Below are 19899 nucleotides of genomic sequence, written 5' to 3'. Positions count from 1 at the left end.
AGAGAAGCCTCGCAAAATGCGAGGAGGAGCATTTACGTCTGAAACGAGGCAGCTGTTTTCTCCTGAAAACAGTGTCTTTTCACACGTAAATGCCTGCTATCTTGTGCACATACCCTTACTCAAATGAAATCTGTCACCATGTTTATACTGCCCTCTCTATGAGCTAGGAGTCCACAGTATTCATGAGGTCTTCGCTCACAGCGGCCACCCTCCTCACCCGCAGCCGATTGACCACTTTCTCCATACGCACAGTAATAGGTAGAAGGGCGGATTTACACGAACGCGATATACGTCCGTGCCACCCGCGTGTTTTTCACGTGTCGCACGGACCTATGCAATTCTATGGGTCAGTGCAGACTGTCCGTGATTTTTGCGCAGCGTAAGTCCGCTGCGTAAAACTCACGACAGGTCCTATATTGCTGCGTTTTTCGCGCATCACGCACCCATTGAAATCAATGGGTGCATGAAAATCACACGCACCACGCGGAAGCACTTCCGTGGGACGCGCGTTATTCGCGCAACAGCAGTCAAAAGTATGTCTGCAAACAGAAAAGCACCACGTGCTTTTCGGTTTACAAACATCCAAACGGAGTGTCATAATGATGGCGGCTGCGCGAAAATCACGCAGCCGCACATCCTATCTGATGACTCACGGAGCTGGTAAGTGTCTTTTGCGCACGCAAAACACAGCGTTTTTTCCAGTACATCCCTCATGACAGCACTACAGGAGGTTGCCCTCTTGACCTCTGTAGGGACAGGAAGACAGAGGTTAAAAGGCCCCTCCCACCACCCACTTGCCAGTGTTCTTCCTGTCCCCACAAGGGTCAGGAGCAGAGAGCGTCGCTCCTGTATTGGTGCAGGAAAGAAACTCTGGCAGGGGGCAAGATCGGGGGGTCCGTGCACTCCCCCTTCTCTTCCCCCTAAAGCCCAGGCTAACACCCCTCAAACGACGGGTCCCTTAGCTCCCTCCCTGAGACACCTACCGGAGGAATCCTAGGCAGGGTTCTGGTAGTGTGTGGGGGCTGGGGTTTCCCAAGCAGGCTTCGGCCGGGCCGCGGACCAGGCGGGGACCGGCAGCTCCATAGGCATGGACGCACCGGCAGGGATCCTCGCTGCACCGCATAGCAAGCCTCAGTCCCCGGCTATGGCGGCTGCACTCCAGGTACACGCTGGACGAATAGCCGACCGGAAATGACGTCGCACTACTTACGGTCCGCGGCCATCTTGGAAGGCGGGAAATTCAAAACGCCCGCATTTAAAGGGACACGCACAGGTATGTAGTTAGAATCAATATATAGACTCCAAACAAGTGTGTAATAAGGGCTGGGCACTGCAAATAACAGAACGTACCCCCCATGTCACATAAGCAGCTCCATAACAAATTCACATACCATAAAGAAACAACCAGAGCTTTTGACGCCAATATATGTATAAAAGTAGTAAATTTTATTAGACAAATAACATGGACAATTAAAATACAGAAAGATACAACTCTAGTGTGAATTGCGGAGACAATATCAATATTTGTTGCTAGCTCAAATATATGGGTGTACATATAAGTAACTAAAATGATCGAGACACATTTGACACCAATATACCCTCCCTCATAGGAAGAAAAAGCTCTTCCTATGAGGTGAATACCAGAAGAGGGTATAATCCAAGTGACATTGCTGTCAAAAGAACCCCTTGGGGTTCATGTAGCGGAGCTGACACCACTTACCATTTCTTGCTGCTATTTATGGGTGAGTTTATGACCTGACATATGACTCTTTTGACAGCAATGTCACTTGGATTATACCCTCTTCTGGTATTCACCAGTTATTAGATCTGTATTCCACAGCTATTTCTTCTAAAAGAACTTTTTCTTCCTATGAGGGAGGGTATATTGGTGTCAAATGTGTCTCGATCATTTTAGTTACTTATATGTACACCCATATATTTGAGCTAGCAACAAATATTGATATTGTCTCCGCAATTCACACTAGAGTTGTATCTTTCTGTATTTTAATTGTCCATGTTATTTGTCTAATAAAATTTACTACTTTTATACATATATTGGCGTCAAAAGCTCTGGTTGTTTCTTTATGGTATGTGAGGTATGTAGTTAGAGCTGATAACTCTAACTTGGATTAATTTTTTGTGGATTGCATATTGCATTGACTGTTACCTGTCGCGGTATGGAACTTCCTCGTCCTGATGGAACTCCAGATATGTCCCAGGGTCACGTGAGTCTCACCCTTGGGGAAGGGTATGACCCCTTATGTATGTAAACCATACTTTACCTACCTTCTGTTTTCTCTAGGAAAAAGATTCCTCTCAGAGACAAACTGATAAAAAGAAGGTTAAAAAAATGTGCGACTTGTGCAAAAAAATTGCCAGAGTCCCATAGAAAACAATTGTGTCAGGATTGTATTGCAAAAATACTAAAGGAGGAACAACCAACGTTCATGTCCGAACTTAGGACTATGATTCGTGAAGAAGTGGGTCAGTCAGTAGCCTCCCTCGCCCCTCCGCAAGAAACTCCCTCACACTCCCGGGCAAAAAGACCGCGGATTGAAGTGGATCAAAAATATTGGCCTCCTTCTCAGGGGTCTGACTCTAAGCAGGAGTGCTATTACCTATCGGAGGATGAGTTGGAAGAAAGAGAGGAACTCTTGCCTTCAACTTCTTCCACTCAAGAGAAAAATTTTTTCTTCTCTTCCGAGATGTCGGATACCTTAATTCAAGCAATACGGGAAACTATGGATATTCCCGAAGAAGACCAACCACATACCATCCAGGATGAGATGTTTGGAGGTCTAACGGAAAAAGAAAACAAGGGTTTTTCCGGTAAACGAAAATCTTAAAAGAATGGTGACAACTGAGTGGGAAGATTCAGAAAAAAGGCTCTTCATTTCAAGAGATTTTAAAAACAGACTTCTCTTTGATCCAGAGGACACTAAGCCTTGGGATGAGATCCCAAAAGTAAATGTCCCAGTCGCCAGGGTTGCTAAAAAAAACGCAATCCCATTTGAAGATTCCTCTCAGTTGAGGGACGCCATGGACCGAAAGGCAGACTGACTACTGAAAAGAGCGTGGGAATCTTCCTCTGCCTTGATCTCAACTAATATCGCGGCCACATCAGTAGCAAGAGCAATGTTTATATGGCTAAACCAGCTAGAGACCCATTTGATGATGAAGACATTACGACAAGATCTATTAGAATCTCTACCCTTACTAAAGATGGCAACCGGATTCTTGGTAGACGCTTCAGCGGAATCTATTAGATTTGCTGCCAGGAATGGGGCTCTCTCAAATGCTGCTAGAAGAGCATTATGGCTCAAAATGTGGTCAGGAGATACGAAGTCCAAAAACAAGTTGTGTTCTATTCCATTTACAGGGTCTCTGATGTTCGGTCCTCTCCTTGATAACATGCTGGAGAGTGCAACAGGTAGAAAAAAGGGGTTTCCTGAAGAGAAACCAAAAAAACACCCTCAGTTTGGAAGATTTCGCCAACAGAGGGATCATACCTCACAGAACTACAGCGGGAAAGGGAAGTCCGGTCGCTGGAGTTACCCCAAAGGGAAAAGGGGTCGAGGATATCTCCTTAACCCAAATAATTCATTCCAGCCCTCAAAGCAATGACACCAAGAGCGTGGGGGGAAGACTCCTACATTTTTATCCCAAATGGTCGAGAATAACCCAGAACCCCTGGGTTCTAATGATAATAGAAGAAGGATACAAAATAGAATTTCCCTCCCATTCCTCCAGAGAAATTCCTAGTAACCCAGTACCAAGCAAAAGATCTTCATCAGATCCTTATCCAGGACGTCCAGAAACGACTCAGATTGAGAGCCATTTCTCCAGTTCACCACAACGAAATATGCAAAGGCCACTATTCAAAAATCATCTTGGTCAAAAAACCAAACGGTTCCTACAGGACAATAATCAACCTGAAGGTCCTAAACAAATGGGTGAATTATCGGAAATTCAAGATGGAGTCTATCAGATCGACTATTCCTCTAATAAGGGAAGAGGCATCAATGTGTACGATCGATTTAAATGATGCGTATTGTCACGTTCCTATCCACCCCGCGTACCAGAGATTCCTCAGATTCGCAATTCAGGACGGTCCTTCCATTCTCCACTTCCAGTTTGTCTGCCTCCCCTTCGGCCTTTCCTCCGCCCCCAGAATTTAAAAAAAAATTATGGCAGAGATCATGGCATTCATAAGAAATCAAGGTATAGTAATTATCCCATATCTAGACGACTTCTTGTTGACAGCAGATACTCCGGCTATCTTAGTCAGTCATCGGTCACAGGTTCTTTCCCTCCTACAAGAATTGGGATGGATAATCAACTTTCAGAAGTCGAGTCTTCCTCCCCAGAAACAGAAGGTCTTCTTAGGAGTACTGCTGGACTCCTCCCTTCAGCATTCCTTCCTCCCAAGAGAGAGAGAAATACTCCTACTGGCAGAAGTAAGACAATTTTGGGGGTAAGACGCCTGTTCCATAAGGGAATGTATGCGGATGTTGGGAATGATGATGTCTTGCATCCAATCTATTCCATGGAGCCAATTTCACTCCAGAAATTCAAATTTCCGAGACTGTGAAATCATCCCTCCTGTGGTGGCTCTGCACAAACAACATAGACAAGGGAGTCCCCTGGAGAACTTCTCCTTATGTAGTGATTACCACAGATGCCAGCAAACACGGTTGGGGGTCAGTAATCCAAGACCAACACTTTCAGGGCACATGGACTGTTCAAATGAAGATGATGTCCTCAAACTTCAAAGAACTAAGAGCCGTATGGGAGACACTTATAAGAGCTTCACCCACCATAAAAGGGAAGCATATAAGAATTTTATCGGACAACACGACAGCAGTGTCCTTTCTTCGCCATCAAGGGGGAACAAGACACACTCTTCTTCAGGCCCTCTCTGCACAAATTTTCAGTTGGGCAGAAGAAAACGTCCTATCAGTCACGGCAGTTCACCTAAAAGGCTCAGAGAACCTATCAGCAGATTTCCTGAGTCGGGAAAAAGTAGACCCTGGAGAATGGTCCCTAAACAGGGAAGTCTTTCTGTCCCTAACCCGAAATTGGGGTTATCCACAAATAGACCTGTTTGCCACGAGGAAGAACACTCAAGTAGAGAGATTCTTCTCCCTAAATCTCAGAGACAACCCATTGGGAGTAGATGCATTGTCCCAACCCTGGGACATGGATCTGGCCTATGCCTTTCCTCCGTTTCCTCTAATACCAATGGTATTAAGAAAAATCCAGGAAGATTTGACAAAGCTCATAATTATTCTTCCCTATTGGCCAAAAAGAAGTTGGTTTCCAATCGTACAATACCTAGCGTTGGAAGACCCTATCATGCTCCGAGCTAGGGAGAATCTTCTCTCCCAGGGTCCCTTATTCTTCCAGGGAATAGAAACTCTGAAATTGTCAGCCTGGATCCTGAAAGGCAGATCTTGAGGAACCACGGTCTGTCAAGTCATAAAGAAGTTACCTCTAAAATCTATCAAAAGATTTGTAAGAAATTCTGTTCCTGGCATGGAAACCCAGGACCAGACCCCTTTTCTCCCAACATTGCGAAAATCCTAGATTTCTTACAATCGGGATTCAAAAAAGGACTTAGCCCTAGTACCTTTAAAAGTACAGATTTCAGCCTTAGGTAATTTTTTTAACACTCCTCTGGCTGAACATCGGTGGATCAGAAGATTCACCCAAGCGGTCTCTAAACTGAAACCTTCCCTAAAGAAATCCGTTCCTACCTGGGATTTGAATGTGGTGTTAACGACTCTTTGTGAGCCCCCCTTTGAGCCGCTCGACGAAATTAGTATGCATTTTTTAACTCTCAAAGCTGGATTCTTAGTCGCTATTACTTCAGAAAGAAGGATTGGAGAAATCCAATCTCTGTCAGTCATAGAACCGTACCTAAAAGTACAAGAGGATAAGATCATCCTAAAGCTGGACCCTTCCTTTATTCCAAAGGTATCTACTGCTTTCCATAGAGAACAAGAAATAATTCTACCTATCCAGATCCAAGAAACCAACAAGAAGAAAAATTCCATTGCCTGGATGTCAGGCGAACAATTCTTCAGTATCTGGATAGAACCTCCTCCTGGAGACAAGATAAAAATCTATTTGTCCTATTTGGGGGAAAGAATAGAGGAAAGAAAGCCTCAAAAGGCTCTCTAGCGAGATGGGTAAGAACCACCATACAAGAAGCCTACAAGTCCCAAGGACTATGTACCCCACAAGGCATCAGAGCCCATTCAACGAGGGCAGTTTCGGCATCCTGGGCAGAAAGAGAAGCCTCTATGGACCAAATCTGCAGAGCTGCCACTTGGTCAAGCCATCATACGTTTTACAAACATTATAGGCTCGATGTTCTGTCCGATACGGATTTAAGTTTTGGACGGAAAGTCCTTCAATCCGTAGTCACACCCTGAGCATTATAATCTGGTATTGCTCCTGTGGTGCTGTCATAAGGGATGTACTGGAAAATAGGAATTAGACCTACCGGTAATTGTATTTCCAGGAATCCATCATGACAGCACCATTACATCCCTCCCTGATTGAATTCTGATTTGTGCATTTAACATGTCAGTTATTATCCCTAGAAATAAAATAGGGTTGCATCCATCCTGGTGTAGTAATTGAAAAACACTGGCATGGGGTGGTGGGAGGGGCCTTTTAACCTCTGTCTTCCTGTCCCTACAGAGGTCAAGAGGGCAACCTCCTGTAGTGCTGTCATGATGGTTTCCTGGAAATACAATTACCGGTAGGTCTAATTGCTATTTTTCGTGCACAAAAACGCACACGCTCGTGTAAATCCGCCCGAAGGCTATCAATCAGCGAAATCTCGGCTCGCAGCGCAAATCGAGCAATGCTTTTAATAAAGTGTCAATTTCGCAAAATGTACACCAGACACGGCTAAAATCGGTGTCTGTCACTACTTCATGCTGCCCTCACAGAATGTTTTTTGCCATTAATTTATTTTATGGAATCCTATAAAGTTTACAAATCAAAGGAATTGCCCATATTTAATGGCAAGCATGGGATTTCCTGACGTTACAGGCTGGAGTTCAATCTTGTATTTTCAACATAACGTATAGCACCCTCAGAGCAGTAATATGCTAGTGTGAAACAGAGCAAAGATAGAGCGTAAATATTTCTTATCCAATTCCCTTATGCATATATTGATTTATTTTATGTTTTCACAGGTATTATCAAGAGCTTTTCGGAACAGGTTTGTGGAGCTGCATTATGATGAATTACCAAGTGCTGAACTGGAAAGCATATTACACAAACGCTGCTGCCTCCCTCCATCATATTGTACGAAGTTGGTTGGTGTGATGTTAGAGCTGCAGGTAATGGCTCTTTTTATTACTTGAAGGCTGATCATTTAAACCACTAATATTATTAAATATTGTCTTGTAAAAAAAACTAAGTTCCCATATATTTTCTAGTCATATAGAAGAGGATCCTCTGTGTTTGCTGGAAAGCATGGCTTCATCACACTTCGAGATCTCTTTAGATGGGCTGAGAGATACCGATTATCAGAACAAACAGAAAAAGATTATGACTGGCTTCTGCACTTGGCAAATGATGGTATAAACATTTCTGCCTTTGATCAGAACAATTAATGTTGGTGGAAAATCAAATGTAACCTTTCGGCTTAAACTGTTTTTTTTTTTTTTTTAAGGTTTCTTGCTGCTAGCTGGGAGAGTGAGAAAACAGGAGGAGGTAGATGTAATCGTAAGAGTTTTAAAAAAGTGCTTCAAGAAAGAAGTAGTGCCAGAGGACCTCTTCTCCAGAGAAAATATGCAGAAGCAGTTGGGTAAGTATACAAGTCATGAAGCTGTTCTGAAGAACACTGTTATGTTGGAATCTGAAAAGAACTAGGCTATTTCTTAAATTATTTCATGCATGATAGGGGATGCCTCTCGACTCATTGTCCCCAGCAGTAGAAATACACTATATTGTCTCTTTCACAAGGCTGTATTCTGGGCATTATTTTGCATCCGTATTTGGAAGCCAAAACCAGGGATGGGTTCAAAATACGGAAGAGGTACAAGTCTTTACATTATACTTTTTCAGTTTATTTTCCAGTCCTGGCTTCCAAATACTGACCAGAAAATTGTTGTGTAACAGTTGCCTATATGTTAATGCCTCGTTTCAGACCTGAGCCACAGGTGGCCTTTTACAGACCACTTTCTCTTAATACAGTGATCTCAACCAAGGGCACTGATATACAGAGTAACAAAAAAAAACACACACACGTCACCGCCTGTTTTCGCTTTGCAGAAAGGTTATCTGTTATAATTGGTGGAATGGAGCAGAATTTTTCACACATTGTATGGACTCAAGGGATGAGAAGACTTGCGGTACTTGTGGGTCGAGCTTTGGAGTTTGGGGAGCCTATCTTGCTTGTAGGGGATACAGGGTAAGTTTTTATTTATTGTTTCATATTTTGTTTTGACTGACTCCACCCTCTTTACAGTCTATTCTCTATTTAATTTGATAGATGTGGCAAAACCACAATTTGCCAACTGTTTGCAACTTTACGAAACCAGAAGTTGTACTCTGTTAACTGTCATCAACACATGGAAACTTCAGACTTTTTGGGAGGGCTGCGACCTATCAGACATCGGTCTAAGGACAAAGTAATTTTTTTATATATTTTTTTAAAGTATGCATTTGTTTGGTCACTGCTGTGTTTTTAATAGTTTATATTTATTTCTAAATAGGATGATGATGAGAGTTCAAAGCTGTTTGAGTGGCATGATGGTTCATTAGTGTTGGCTATGAGAGAAGATGGATTTTTCTTGTTGGATGAAATCTCACTTGCAGATGATTCTGTTTTAGAGAGATTAAATAGGTAAGACATTCATCTATGCTTGGTTGCTGCTTGACAGTCCAGTTGCATATTTTTGACACTTGTCATTTTGACCGGTACAGGACCCGCGCTCTTTAGTCATTTTTAGCACTCGTTAGTTAAATGGCTATACATTTTTTATTTGTTGGGCTAGTGACGTGATTTTTGTGACTTCTTTTTTCGTAAACAATGACAGTTTCTTTTTTCATAGTTTTTAGGTGTGTCCTTTTTTCTATTTTATAGTTTTTATGCTCATAGTTTGAAAATAATTGTAAAAAATATGCTTTTTTACTTTCTAGCTATTTTTTCTAGTAAAGTTTTACCCTAAAATAGGACTTTTAATTTGTGATAGTCAGTGTCTACGGTAAATGTTGATATATTACAGGTCTATTTTAGGGTAATTGGGTCAGTGTTAGCGTTACGACAATGATTGGTGGAGGGAAACTTTTTTTGGGTGGGTGTTTTCATGTGTATTTAATCAATTTTTCTTTTTTTTCTTTTTATGGCCTGTCCAAATGTCAAAAGATTTTTTGAGGACTTATTACACTGTTTTTCCCACTGTAAATTTATTTTATATATTATATACATGCATTCATACAGTCGGCTGTGATGAACCAGTTAACATTCAATTTAAAGTGACAGCATCATTTACTCTGGGGTTTTTAGATTGATTTCCTATTCTTAGGATAGGCAGTCAATATTAGATTGGTGGGGTCCGACACTCCGCACTCATACTGATCAGCAGTTCGAAGTGTCCCGAGCACCACCGGCCCCTTCATTGTTTACTTGTGTAGCATTTGAAACTCGTAACCAATTCTGCAGGGACATCCCCTTAAAGGGAATGTGTCGCTAGAATTTTTTTTTTTTTTAGTTAAACAATTATTATTTAAGTAATTACACATGGTTTTAAATTTTTTAATGTTTTCACAAGTCAGGAAATATTATAAATTAGATTCTAGTTTATAACATTTCCATGTGCTCGCCACTAGAGGGAGCAGTTCCCAAAATTGCAGCATGGTTAATGTGGTAAAGCAACCTCATTGCTTTATGCTGCAAATTTGGGGTAGACACTCTAGTGTCCTCACACAATCCCCCCCTCCCTTCTTCTGGCTAGTGCCAGGAGAAGGAGGGGTTTGAATCTTCAAACTGCCTACACTGTGTGCCGCCATTTTCTGAGAGACTGCACAGTGTAGGAGGATTAGATACAGTGCTCAGCAGACAGTATAACACGAACATAATACACACATCACATACACGAACATAAATTACCTTCTCCTACCGCCTCCGCTCCTTTTCCTTGCGCCTTCGCTTCCTTGAACATATGGTCGGAAGCCGCGGCCGGAGGTCGTCATCTTACTGTCCGGCAGCGGCTTCCGGTCCACCTGAATATGGCGCCGGATTTCGCTCTGCGAACGAGCTTCGTTTTGGTCTGTGTGGGAGTGGCGCATGCGCCGTTCCCACACAGACGGCGTACGCTTCAGAGAATTGAACGGCTTCCGTACGCATTCTCTATGGGGTTGTATGTGCCGCATTCCATCTCTGTATGTGTCGTTAATCGACACATACAGAAATTTTAAAAAAATGGCAGCGCCCATAGCGAAGTAAAAGTAAGAACAAAGTGAAAAGTAGAACACAAATAAAATTTGTTAATATCATAATAAAAGCAATATGATAAAAAAATTCATGACACTTTCCCTTTAATGGCTTGAAAAGGCCTTAATGACCAGCTACACTTTTCCGTTTTTACCTCTCTGCCTTTCAGCAGCCACAACTTTTAATTTTTTCATTGACGTGGCCGTATGAGGCCTTGTTTTATGCGGGAGAAATTGTATTTTTTGTCACAGTTTGGGGGTAGAAAAAAAATTATTCTTACGACATGAATAAAGGAAAAAGCGTTTCTCCGCATATTTTTTCTTGTTTATTTTATATCCCGTTCGGGTTTCATGCTAAATAACCTGTTAGATGAATTCCTCAGATTATTGCGGTTGTTTAGATACCTAATATGTGTAGGTTTTTTGTTTTTTAATTTATGTAGGGGAAATAAAATATATTTTATGCTAAATAATTACTTTTTTTGGGAATTTTTATTTTATTGCTTTTTATTTTTTTTAATCCCATTAAGGGATAACTTTATTTGCAACTCAACTTTGATACAGGCTGCTGTTAGGGCAGCACATAGTTTGCCCTAACAGCAGACAAACTGAACAGGCAGCCCTGGGGTCCCTTTTAGACCCCCAGAGCTGACTGCAGAGGGATTCCCTGCTCAATGATCTCGTCACCGGGTTTCCTGTGACGCGATCAAAGACGGAAGTGCCCTTTGATCATGTCACAGTCCGCGGCGATCAAAGGGTTAAACAGCTGGGGTCCAAATGTATGCCGACCCCAGCTGTGTTCAGCAGGCTTCTCTAAGATCAGGAGCTGTTAGTTACAGCTCCTGTTTAGAGGATGAGCGCTCACCAGCCTCTTCCACAGCGACGCCAGAAGACATCGCTGTAGACTATGCACCTCCAACGCCTGCCGTCAAAAGACGGTGGGTGGTTGTTAAGTATTTAATCTTGTCCTTATTATGTCTTTTGTTTGGGATTTGAAAACAAATACCTTTTCATGTTTTGCTATACCACGGGGTGTTTGTTTATTCTACATTAAAAGCTATAGATTCAGCCTGTGTCCTGCAGTATGTATACCGCCACACCCGCAATATTCTGTGCCCCCACACCAAATTGCTGGTACGAACTTCAATTATTAGATGTATGCTTTTATAAATTAAACCTGTATTCGAATAATTAAAATGTTTTTATATATACAAAGACCACAATAACAAACACAACTTGGATGTCTGCAACAAAGTGGCAATCTGGCTCCTAGGATTTTCATGTGACTGCCTGGGATTGAAAGAGTTCTATACTGTAACATAGTGTGCCTCCAATTTAGCATGAGAGAAAAAAAAATCATGCCATTCTCCAACGCATACAGAGAATGTCGGTGTCTTGTGGAGGCACCATGCAGAAGCCAGCGGACTACTGTATGGGACCATACCGCAGACCTATTGTGCAGCTCATGTACTGATGTATTACTGAGTTCAGTGTTCCTTGCATTTATTTTTTTAGTATATCTAATTAGTTTCTTTATTGGGGAAAGTAATGTTGCATTCCTATTGTATTTTAGTGTTCTTGAAGTCGAAAAGACACTGGTGTTGGCTGAAAAGGGTAGCACACAGGATGATAATGAGGTTGAACTTTTGACAGCTGGAACAAAGTTCCGAATTTTGGCTACCATGAACCCTGGTGGAGACTTTGGAAAAAAAGAGGTACCCACTTAGCTGCTTAAATTATATAATATTTTTTTTTCCTCCAAACCGTAAATGTACAATGTGTTCTGTCAAACATATATAGCTTGCCTCTTCTTTTTGCAAACACTGGCAATAGCAAACTTTTTTTTTTTTTTATGTGCGGTAATTTTTTCATTCATGTTACTTGGCTGTCCCCAATCATTTAGATTCATGCGGTCATCCACAATATGCCCTAGAAACAATTAGAATTACTAAAAACAAAGTTCAGCTTTGTTTAGTAACTAATAATTTGGATGGTTTTGTTTTACAGCTTTCCCCTGCCCTTCGCAACAGATTTACAGAGATTTGGTGTCCACAAAGTAACGATCGACTTGATCTTCTAGAAATCATCCAGCACAATCTGAATCCAGAAATGTGTCTCACCTTTTCCGATGACAATGGTAAGATTTTTTTTTTTTAAAGGAATGTATCATTGTTTTATTAATTAGATTTATTTTTAAAGACGATAAATAATTTGCTTTGTCTTTTTTAAATGTTTGAGCCATTTATTTTTAAATCCTAAAATGGGGGCCCCGCCCTCATTTATCAGATATCTGTAGCATATTCTATGGATATACCATAAATATTTTTGACATTGGGAATATCCTTTTAATACTGGTCAGTGGTAGTCGAGAGCAAACATCTGCATGAAAGAGAAGCGTTTTAAAAAATTTTCTTTGCCTGACGCAATGATAGTTGCTCATTAAACAATTTTGGAGCAACCACTTTTCTATTTCCCGATCAATATCCACAGCTTATGGCGTCTTGATTAATATATCTATAAATAATATATATATATATATATAATTCCCCGCATCAGGCTGGGCTTTTAGTAACGTGATCAGACAAAAGAACGTAAATAGTTATATCCTTGTCACTAAAACTGCAAAAATTGCACCAAATCCGAACGTCATGTTCCCGAATTCAGAAGTAAATGCTTTTTATCCATCCCATTAAACCCAATAGTGACCTTCAATACGCCTTTTGACTGCGGTCACTAACGGGCCTTAGGCTAGGTGTTTCACCGCTGCATAGTCTGTACTGCATTAGTGTCTTGTAAAACAATAAGAGTTATTAATCAATAAGTACCATGTTCCCGAAAATGCTACCAATGAAAACTACATCTTGTCCAGCAAAAACAAAGCGTCATATGGCTATATCGACTGAAAAATACAATAGCTATGGCTCTTGGAATGCAGCGATGCAAAAAAACTATTTTAGTTCAAAAGTGTTTATTGTGCAAAAGTAAAACCATTAAAAAAAAACTAATACACGTTTGGTATCGCTGTAATTGGACTGACTCATAGAATAAAGGTAGCATGTTATTTATAAAAAAAACTACAAACCTGTCAAATAAACCAGCTCAGTCCATGCAAATAATTTTCCACGGTGCCATTCAGATAATATAGTAAATATAAAGAACAAAAAAGAAAAAAAACTATTTCCGAACAAAAATACTAAATTTAATCCCCGTAGTATTAAAGTCTAAGATTGTATAAATACAAGTTCCCTGAATAATACCAATCACAATAGTATAACAAACCATTTATAAATGAAAACATAGCCCGAATTGCCTGGCCAGGTATGGGAACAGCAGAATCAAAATTTCCAGAATGGAAAATAAACAGAATCCTAATATAACTACTAATATGAAGCAATATATGCACAGTAGGTTGTATAACCATAGAAAAAACAGTAGTCCTTTTGACGGAATCCGTTAGCTGCAGATTTTCCAGACAAAAAATAAGAGCGCATAAAGTATATAAAAAGGATTCAAGGAGAAGATATACTCCACTATTTGAAGATCTTGAGCAGCTCCGTTTCAGCAGTATATGGCCTGGTGATCTGGACTTCAATCCAGGACAACCAAAGTGATCCACATTGTGAGTATATTATTCCCCCTTCTCAGTCGGATGTAAGGTTTCCACTTGCCCTGAGACTCCTTAGTCCTGTCTTGCAGGGCATAAAAATCAGACCTCTCCAATTCACTGGCAGGTGAGCAGTGGTCTGATTTCAAAGTTATGTGGTCATGGAATTTTAGGCGATTTTTGCCTATGTTCTACAGTTTCTATCGCAACATGCAGTATCGCTAAAACCTGTTCGATCATGGCGTGATGACGTCTTTTCACGTCCTTCACAAAACCGAAGTGTTTGGCTGACGCGTTTCATCCCAGCTGGGATTTGCTCAGAGCCGTTGTGGCTCTTGGCATACCAGCACCTTTTATAGTACTCTATTTAAAGGCGCTGTACTCCTCAACATAGAACTTTTTTTAAGTTTCAGAAAATATCAATAAAGTGGTTCCATTTAGACCATCTTGGTCAGTATAATAATACAAAAAGTATCACATAAATTCCAAAGCTGTAAGACCCTTGGTAAATAAATCTATCCTAACAGGAAATTCATGCCTGTTTGAACGACCAGTAGTCTCCCAAAATGTGGACTTCTCTTATATCGAAGAGGTACTTAAAACAAAATGTAACTAATACAATGAGTATACAGGACATCAATATTAATTTAATTTCAAATCCATAGTACAAATCTATCAATGGGAGATAGGTGTTTTCTCCAGAAAAAAAAATGGTTTTCATCCAGCTTTCTACAGACTCTGAGAGGCATATAGTATGTCTTCAAGAAGTGGATTTAAGAAATCTTTCTAGGCTGTCTATGAAAAAATCTATTTACAACCAGTTGGTAAAAAGACCTCAAGGAAATATTGCATCACTACAGGTACATAGCCTTTCATCTCCTAATTAATATCTTTATCCTTTCTGCCCCTGCCCCACCTTTCCAGACTTCTCAAGCAGATCAAGGCAGGGGGATTCTTACCATCCTTGCGGCACTGGATTGGTCTTGCTGCTTTTTGTTCGCTGGCGTGGTGGCCTCGCTGGCTGATGCTCCCTGGTGCTTGCACCTTGGGCACAATCTGCTCTCAAGGTTCACAGTGCCACCATTTATTGTTGCTACGTTTTAACAGCATGGTTGTGAGAGCTCGTGGCTTGTCGAAATGAGTTATCCATATGATTCTAAAGGCCAGGAAGCCTTCCTCGTCTTGCATTTACCCCCGTACTTGTCCTATTTACTATTTTGGGACACAATCTTTCCTCTTGTGTTTTTCTCCTCCAAGTGGGCCTAGATCTCTGACTTGCCGTGAGTTCCTTTAACCCCTTCCCGCTCCTTGACGTACTATTACGTCATGGCAGCTGTATCGTTCGCGCTCCATGACGTAATAGTACGTCACGGGAGTAACGGCCGTTTCGGCCGTCCTCCCGACACATACAGGAGCTGTGACGCTGCTGTCTTGTTCAGCAGCTGTCACAGCTCCTACAGCGGGGACCGATCGCTGTGTCCCCGCTGATTAACCCCTTAAAAGCCGCGTTCTATAGAGATCGCGGCTTTTTAGGGGTTAAGCTGCCATCGCCGGCCTGCTACGCGATAGCGGCCGGCGGTGGTGACTATGGCAACCGGACACCAAACAATGGCGTCCGGCTATGCCATAGATGGAAGCCTAGTGGGTCCTGACAACGTCAGGACCCACTATGCTTGCTGTCAGTGAGTAGCTGACAGTTCTAATGCACTGCACTACGCATGTAGTGCAGTGTATTAGAATAGCGATCAGGGCCTCCTGCCCTCAAGTGGGACAAAGTAATAAAGTAAAAAAAAAGTTAAAAAAAGATGTGTAAAAATAAGAAAATCAAAGTCAAAATCCCCCTTTTTCCCTTATCAGTCCTTTATTATTAATAAAAATATATAAACAAACAAATAAACTATACATAATTGGTATCGGCGCGTCCGTAACGGCCTGAACTACAAAACTATTTCGTTATTTATCCCGCACGATGAACGGCGTAAAATAAAATAATAATAAACCGTACTACAATCACAATTGTTTGGTCACTTCACCTCCCAAAAAATGGAATAAAAAGAGATCAAAAAGTCGCATGTACCTAAAAATGGTCCTGATCGAAACTACAGTTCGTTACGCAAAAAATAATTCCTCGCACGGCTTTGATTGAAAAATAAAAACGTTATGGCTCTTAGAATAAGGTAACACAAAAAGTGAATGATTGTTTATAAAACGTATTATTGTGCAAACGCCATAAGACATAAAAAAAAACTATAAACATCTGGTATCGCCGTAATCGTATCGCCCCGCAGAATGAAGTGAATGTGTCATTTATAGCGCACGGTGAACGCTGTAAAAAAAATAAAAATAAAAAAACAATAGTAGAATTGCTGTTTATTAGTCACCACGCCACCTAAAAATAGAATAAAAACTGATCAAAAAGCTGCATGCACCCCAAGAAAACTACAATGGATTCCTCAAGGGGTCTAGTTTCCAAATTGGGGTCACTTTTGGGGGGTTCCCAATGTTTTGGCACCACAAGACCTCTTCAAACCGGACATGGTGCCTAATAAAAAAGAGGCCTCAAAATCCACTAGGTGCTCCTTTGCTTCGGAGGCCGGTGCTTCAGTCCATTACCGCCCGAGGGCCACATGTGGGATATTTCTCAAAACTGCAGAATCTGGGCAATACGTATTAAGTTGCGTTTCTCTGATAAATCCTTTTGTGTTATAAAAAAAATGGTATAAAGAGGATTTTCTGACCAAAAAAAAAATTTAAATTTCACCTCTACTTTGCTCTAAATTTTTGTGAAACACCTAAAGGGTTCATAAACTTTCTAAATGCTGTTGTGAATACTTTGAGGGGTCTAGTTTCTAAAATGGGGTATTTCATAGGGGTTTCTAATATATGGGCCCCTCAAAGCAACTTCAGAACTGAACTGTAACCTAAAAAAATAAATAAATGAGGAAATACTTAGCTTCTTACATTATACTGATAATGAGCCGTGCCCACCCCGAGATGACCCCAGTTTTGACCGTTTGTATAAACGGAGACCCCTATTAGACCGTTCCAGTGCCCGGTTTTCCCAGCATACACCCCGAGAAGTGTATTTCTATTGATGAGTCCCTGGTACATTTTAAAGGGAGGGTTCAATTCCGCCAGTACCTGCCGGGTAAGAGGGCAAGGTATGGCGTGAAGATGTATAAGCTATGTGAGAGTGCATCAGGGTATACCTACAGGTTTAGGATATATGAAGGAAAGGCCACCCCCAAACCAGACTGCATCCTGGACTACAATAGGTACATGGGAGGTGTGGACTTGTAAGATCAAGCCCTGAAGCCCTACAGCGCCATGCGGTGTGGTATAAGAAGCTGGCCGTGCACATCATACAGATGGCTTTGTACAATGCGTACGTGCTACGTCGATGTGCAGGCCAGACGGGAACTTTCCTGGAATTTCAAGAGGTGATTATCAAGAACCTAATCTTTAGGGACCAAGAAGGGGGGGCACCCAGTACTTCTGGAAGCGGGGCCACACGCATCGTACCAGGGCGGCAACACTTTCCAGGGGAAGTTCCCCAAACTGGCAAGAAGGGAAAAAGTCAAAAGAGGTGCAAAGTCTGCTATAAGAGGGCGATAAGGGATGACACAATATATCAATGTGACACGTGTCCCGAATAACCAGAGCTCTGTATGAAAGTGTTTTCAAATTTATCATACATCCCTTGGTTTATAATCTACCCCAGTTTTACTTACCCTGATGCACTCCGCACAGCTTATCCCCCCTCGTCTTTCCCCTCTGAGCCCTGCTGTGTGTCCAGGCAGCTGATAACAGCCACATGTAGGGTATTGCCATACCTGGGAGAACCCACATTACAGTTTATGGGGTGTAGGTCTCCGGTCAAAATGCTCACTACACATCTAGATGAATGCCTTAAGGGTGTAGTTTTTAAAACGGGGTCACTTCTTGCGGGTTTCAACTGTACTGGTACCTCAGGGGCTTCTGCATACATGACTTCGCACTAGAAAATCCCCAGTAGGCCAAATGGTGGTCCTTTCCTTCTGAGCCCTCCCATGGGCCCAAACGGCAGTTTATCACAACAAATGGGGTATTGCGGCCCTCACAACAAATTGCGCAACAGAATGGGGTATTTTGTTTCTTGTGAAAATAAATTTTCAGCCAAAACTACATATTATTTGAAAAAAATAATTTTGTTTTCATTCCCAGCCCAATTCAAATTTAGTTCTGTGAAAAAACTATGGGGTCAAAATAGTCACAACACCCATAAATGAATTCCTTGAGGGGTGTAGTTTCCAAAATGGGGTCACTTCTGGTGGGTTTCCATTGCTTTGATACCTCTGGGGCTCTGCAAATGCGACATGGCAGCCGAAAACCAATCCAGCAAAACCTGGACTCCAAAGAACACACAGCGCTCCTTCCCTTCTGAGGCCTCCCATGGGCCAAAACGGCAGTTTATTGCCACAAATGGGGTATTGCTGCACTCAGGAGAAATTGGGCAACAAAATTGAGCATTTTGTTCCCTGTGAAAATAAGAAATTTTGCTAAAAAATTACATCTTATTGGATAAAATGTCATTTTTTTAATGTCACAGCCCAATTGAAATAGGTGCTGTGAAAAAACTGTGTGCTCAAAATGCTAACAACCATAAATGAATTCCTTGAGGGGTGTAGTTTCCAAAATGGGGTTACTTTTGGTGGGTTTCCATTGCTTTGATACCCCTGAGGCTCTGCAAATGCGACATGGCACCCGAAAACCAATCCAGCAAAATCTGGACTCCAACAAACATATAGCGCTCCTTTCCTTCTGAGCCCTCCCATGGGCCCAAACGGCAGTTTATCAGCACAAATGGGGTATTGCCACACTAAGGACAAATTGGGCAACCAAATGGGGTATTTTGTTCCCTGTGAAAATAAGAAATTTTGATCACAAATGACATTTTATTGGAAAAAATGACATTTTTTTCCATTTCACAGCCCAATTCAAATAGGTGCTGTGAAAAAACTGTGCGGTCAAAATGGTAACAACAACCATAAATGAATTCCTTGAGGGGTGTAGTTTCCAAAATGGGGTCACTATTGGGGGATTCCTACTGTTTTGGCACCTCAACACCTCTTCAAACCTGGCATGCTGCCTAAAATATATTCTAATAAAAAAGAGGACTCAAAATGCACTAGGTGCTTCTTTGCTTCTAGGGCTTGTATTTTAGTCCACGAGCGCAGTAGGGCCACATGTGGGACATTTCTAAAAACTGCAGAATCTGGACAATACATATTTAGTAGTGTTTCTCTGGTAAAACCTTCTGTGTTACAGAAAAAAAAATGAATAAAATTGAAATTCCGCAAGAAAAATGAAATTTGCAAAGTTCACCTCCACTTTGCTTTAAATGCCTGAAGGGTTAAAAAACTTTCTATATGCTGTTTTGAATACTTTGAGGGGACTAGTTTTTAAAATGGGGTGTTTTATCAGGGTTTCTAATACATAGGCCCCTCAAAGCCACTTCAGAACTGAACAGGTACCTTAAATAAAAGGCATTTGACATTTTCTTAAAAATATGAGAAATTGCTGTTTATGTTCTAAGCCTTGTAACGTCCAAGAAAAATAAAAGAATGTTCAAAAAATGATGCCAATCTAAAGTAGACATATGGGAAATGTGAACTAGTGACTATTGTGGGTGGTATAACCGTCTGTTTTACAAGCAGATGCATTTAAATTCTGAAAAATGCAATTTTTTTAACATTTTCTCTAAGTTTTGCAATTTTTCACCAATGAACACTGAATATATCGACCAAATTTTACCACGAACATGAAGCCCAATGTGTCACAAGAAAACAATCTCAGAA

At 41.3% G+C, this 19899-nt stretch overlaps 1 protein-coding gene across 8 annotated transcripts in view; it reads left to right on the top strand.

The window, feature by feature from the left end:
* MDN1 (midasin AAA ATPase 1) overlaps positions 1-19899 on the top strand; it is a 314285-nt gene that overhangs the window by 110325 nt on the left and 184061 nt on the right. For all 8 annotated transcript variants that reach the window (XM_075862158.1, XM_075862156.1, XM_075862153.1 and 5 more), the window contains exons 26-33: positions 7212-7358; positions 7458-7599; positions 7694-7828; positions 8296-8434; positions 8516-8654; positions 8739-8869; positions 12032-12173; positions 12466-12595. In XM_075862158.1, the coding sequence (XP_075718273.1) occupies positions 7212-7358; positions 7458-7599; positions 7694-7828; positions 8296-8434; positions 8516-8654; positions 8739-8869; positions 12032-12173; positions 12466-12595 (1105 nt within the window). The remainder of the gene's footprint in view (positions 1-7211; positions 7359-7457; positions 7600-7693; positions 7829-8295; positions 8435-8515; positions 8655-8738; positions 8870-12031; positions 12174-12465; positions 12596-19899) is intronic.

This window comes from Rhinoderma darwinii, chromosome 4, assembly GCF_050947455.1.
Source record: "Rhinoderma darwinii isolate aRhiDar2 chromosome 4, aRhiDar2.hap1, whole genome shotgun sequence".
Lineage (NCBI taxonomy): Eukaryota > Metazoa > Chordata > Amphibia > Anura > Rhinodermatidae > Rhinoderma > Rhinoderma darwinii.
This window is presented reverse-complemented; position numbering and strand designations above follow the sequence as displayed.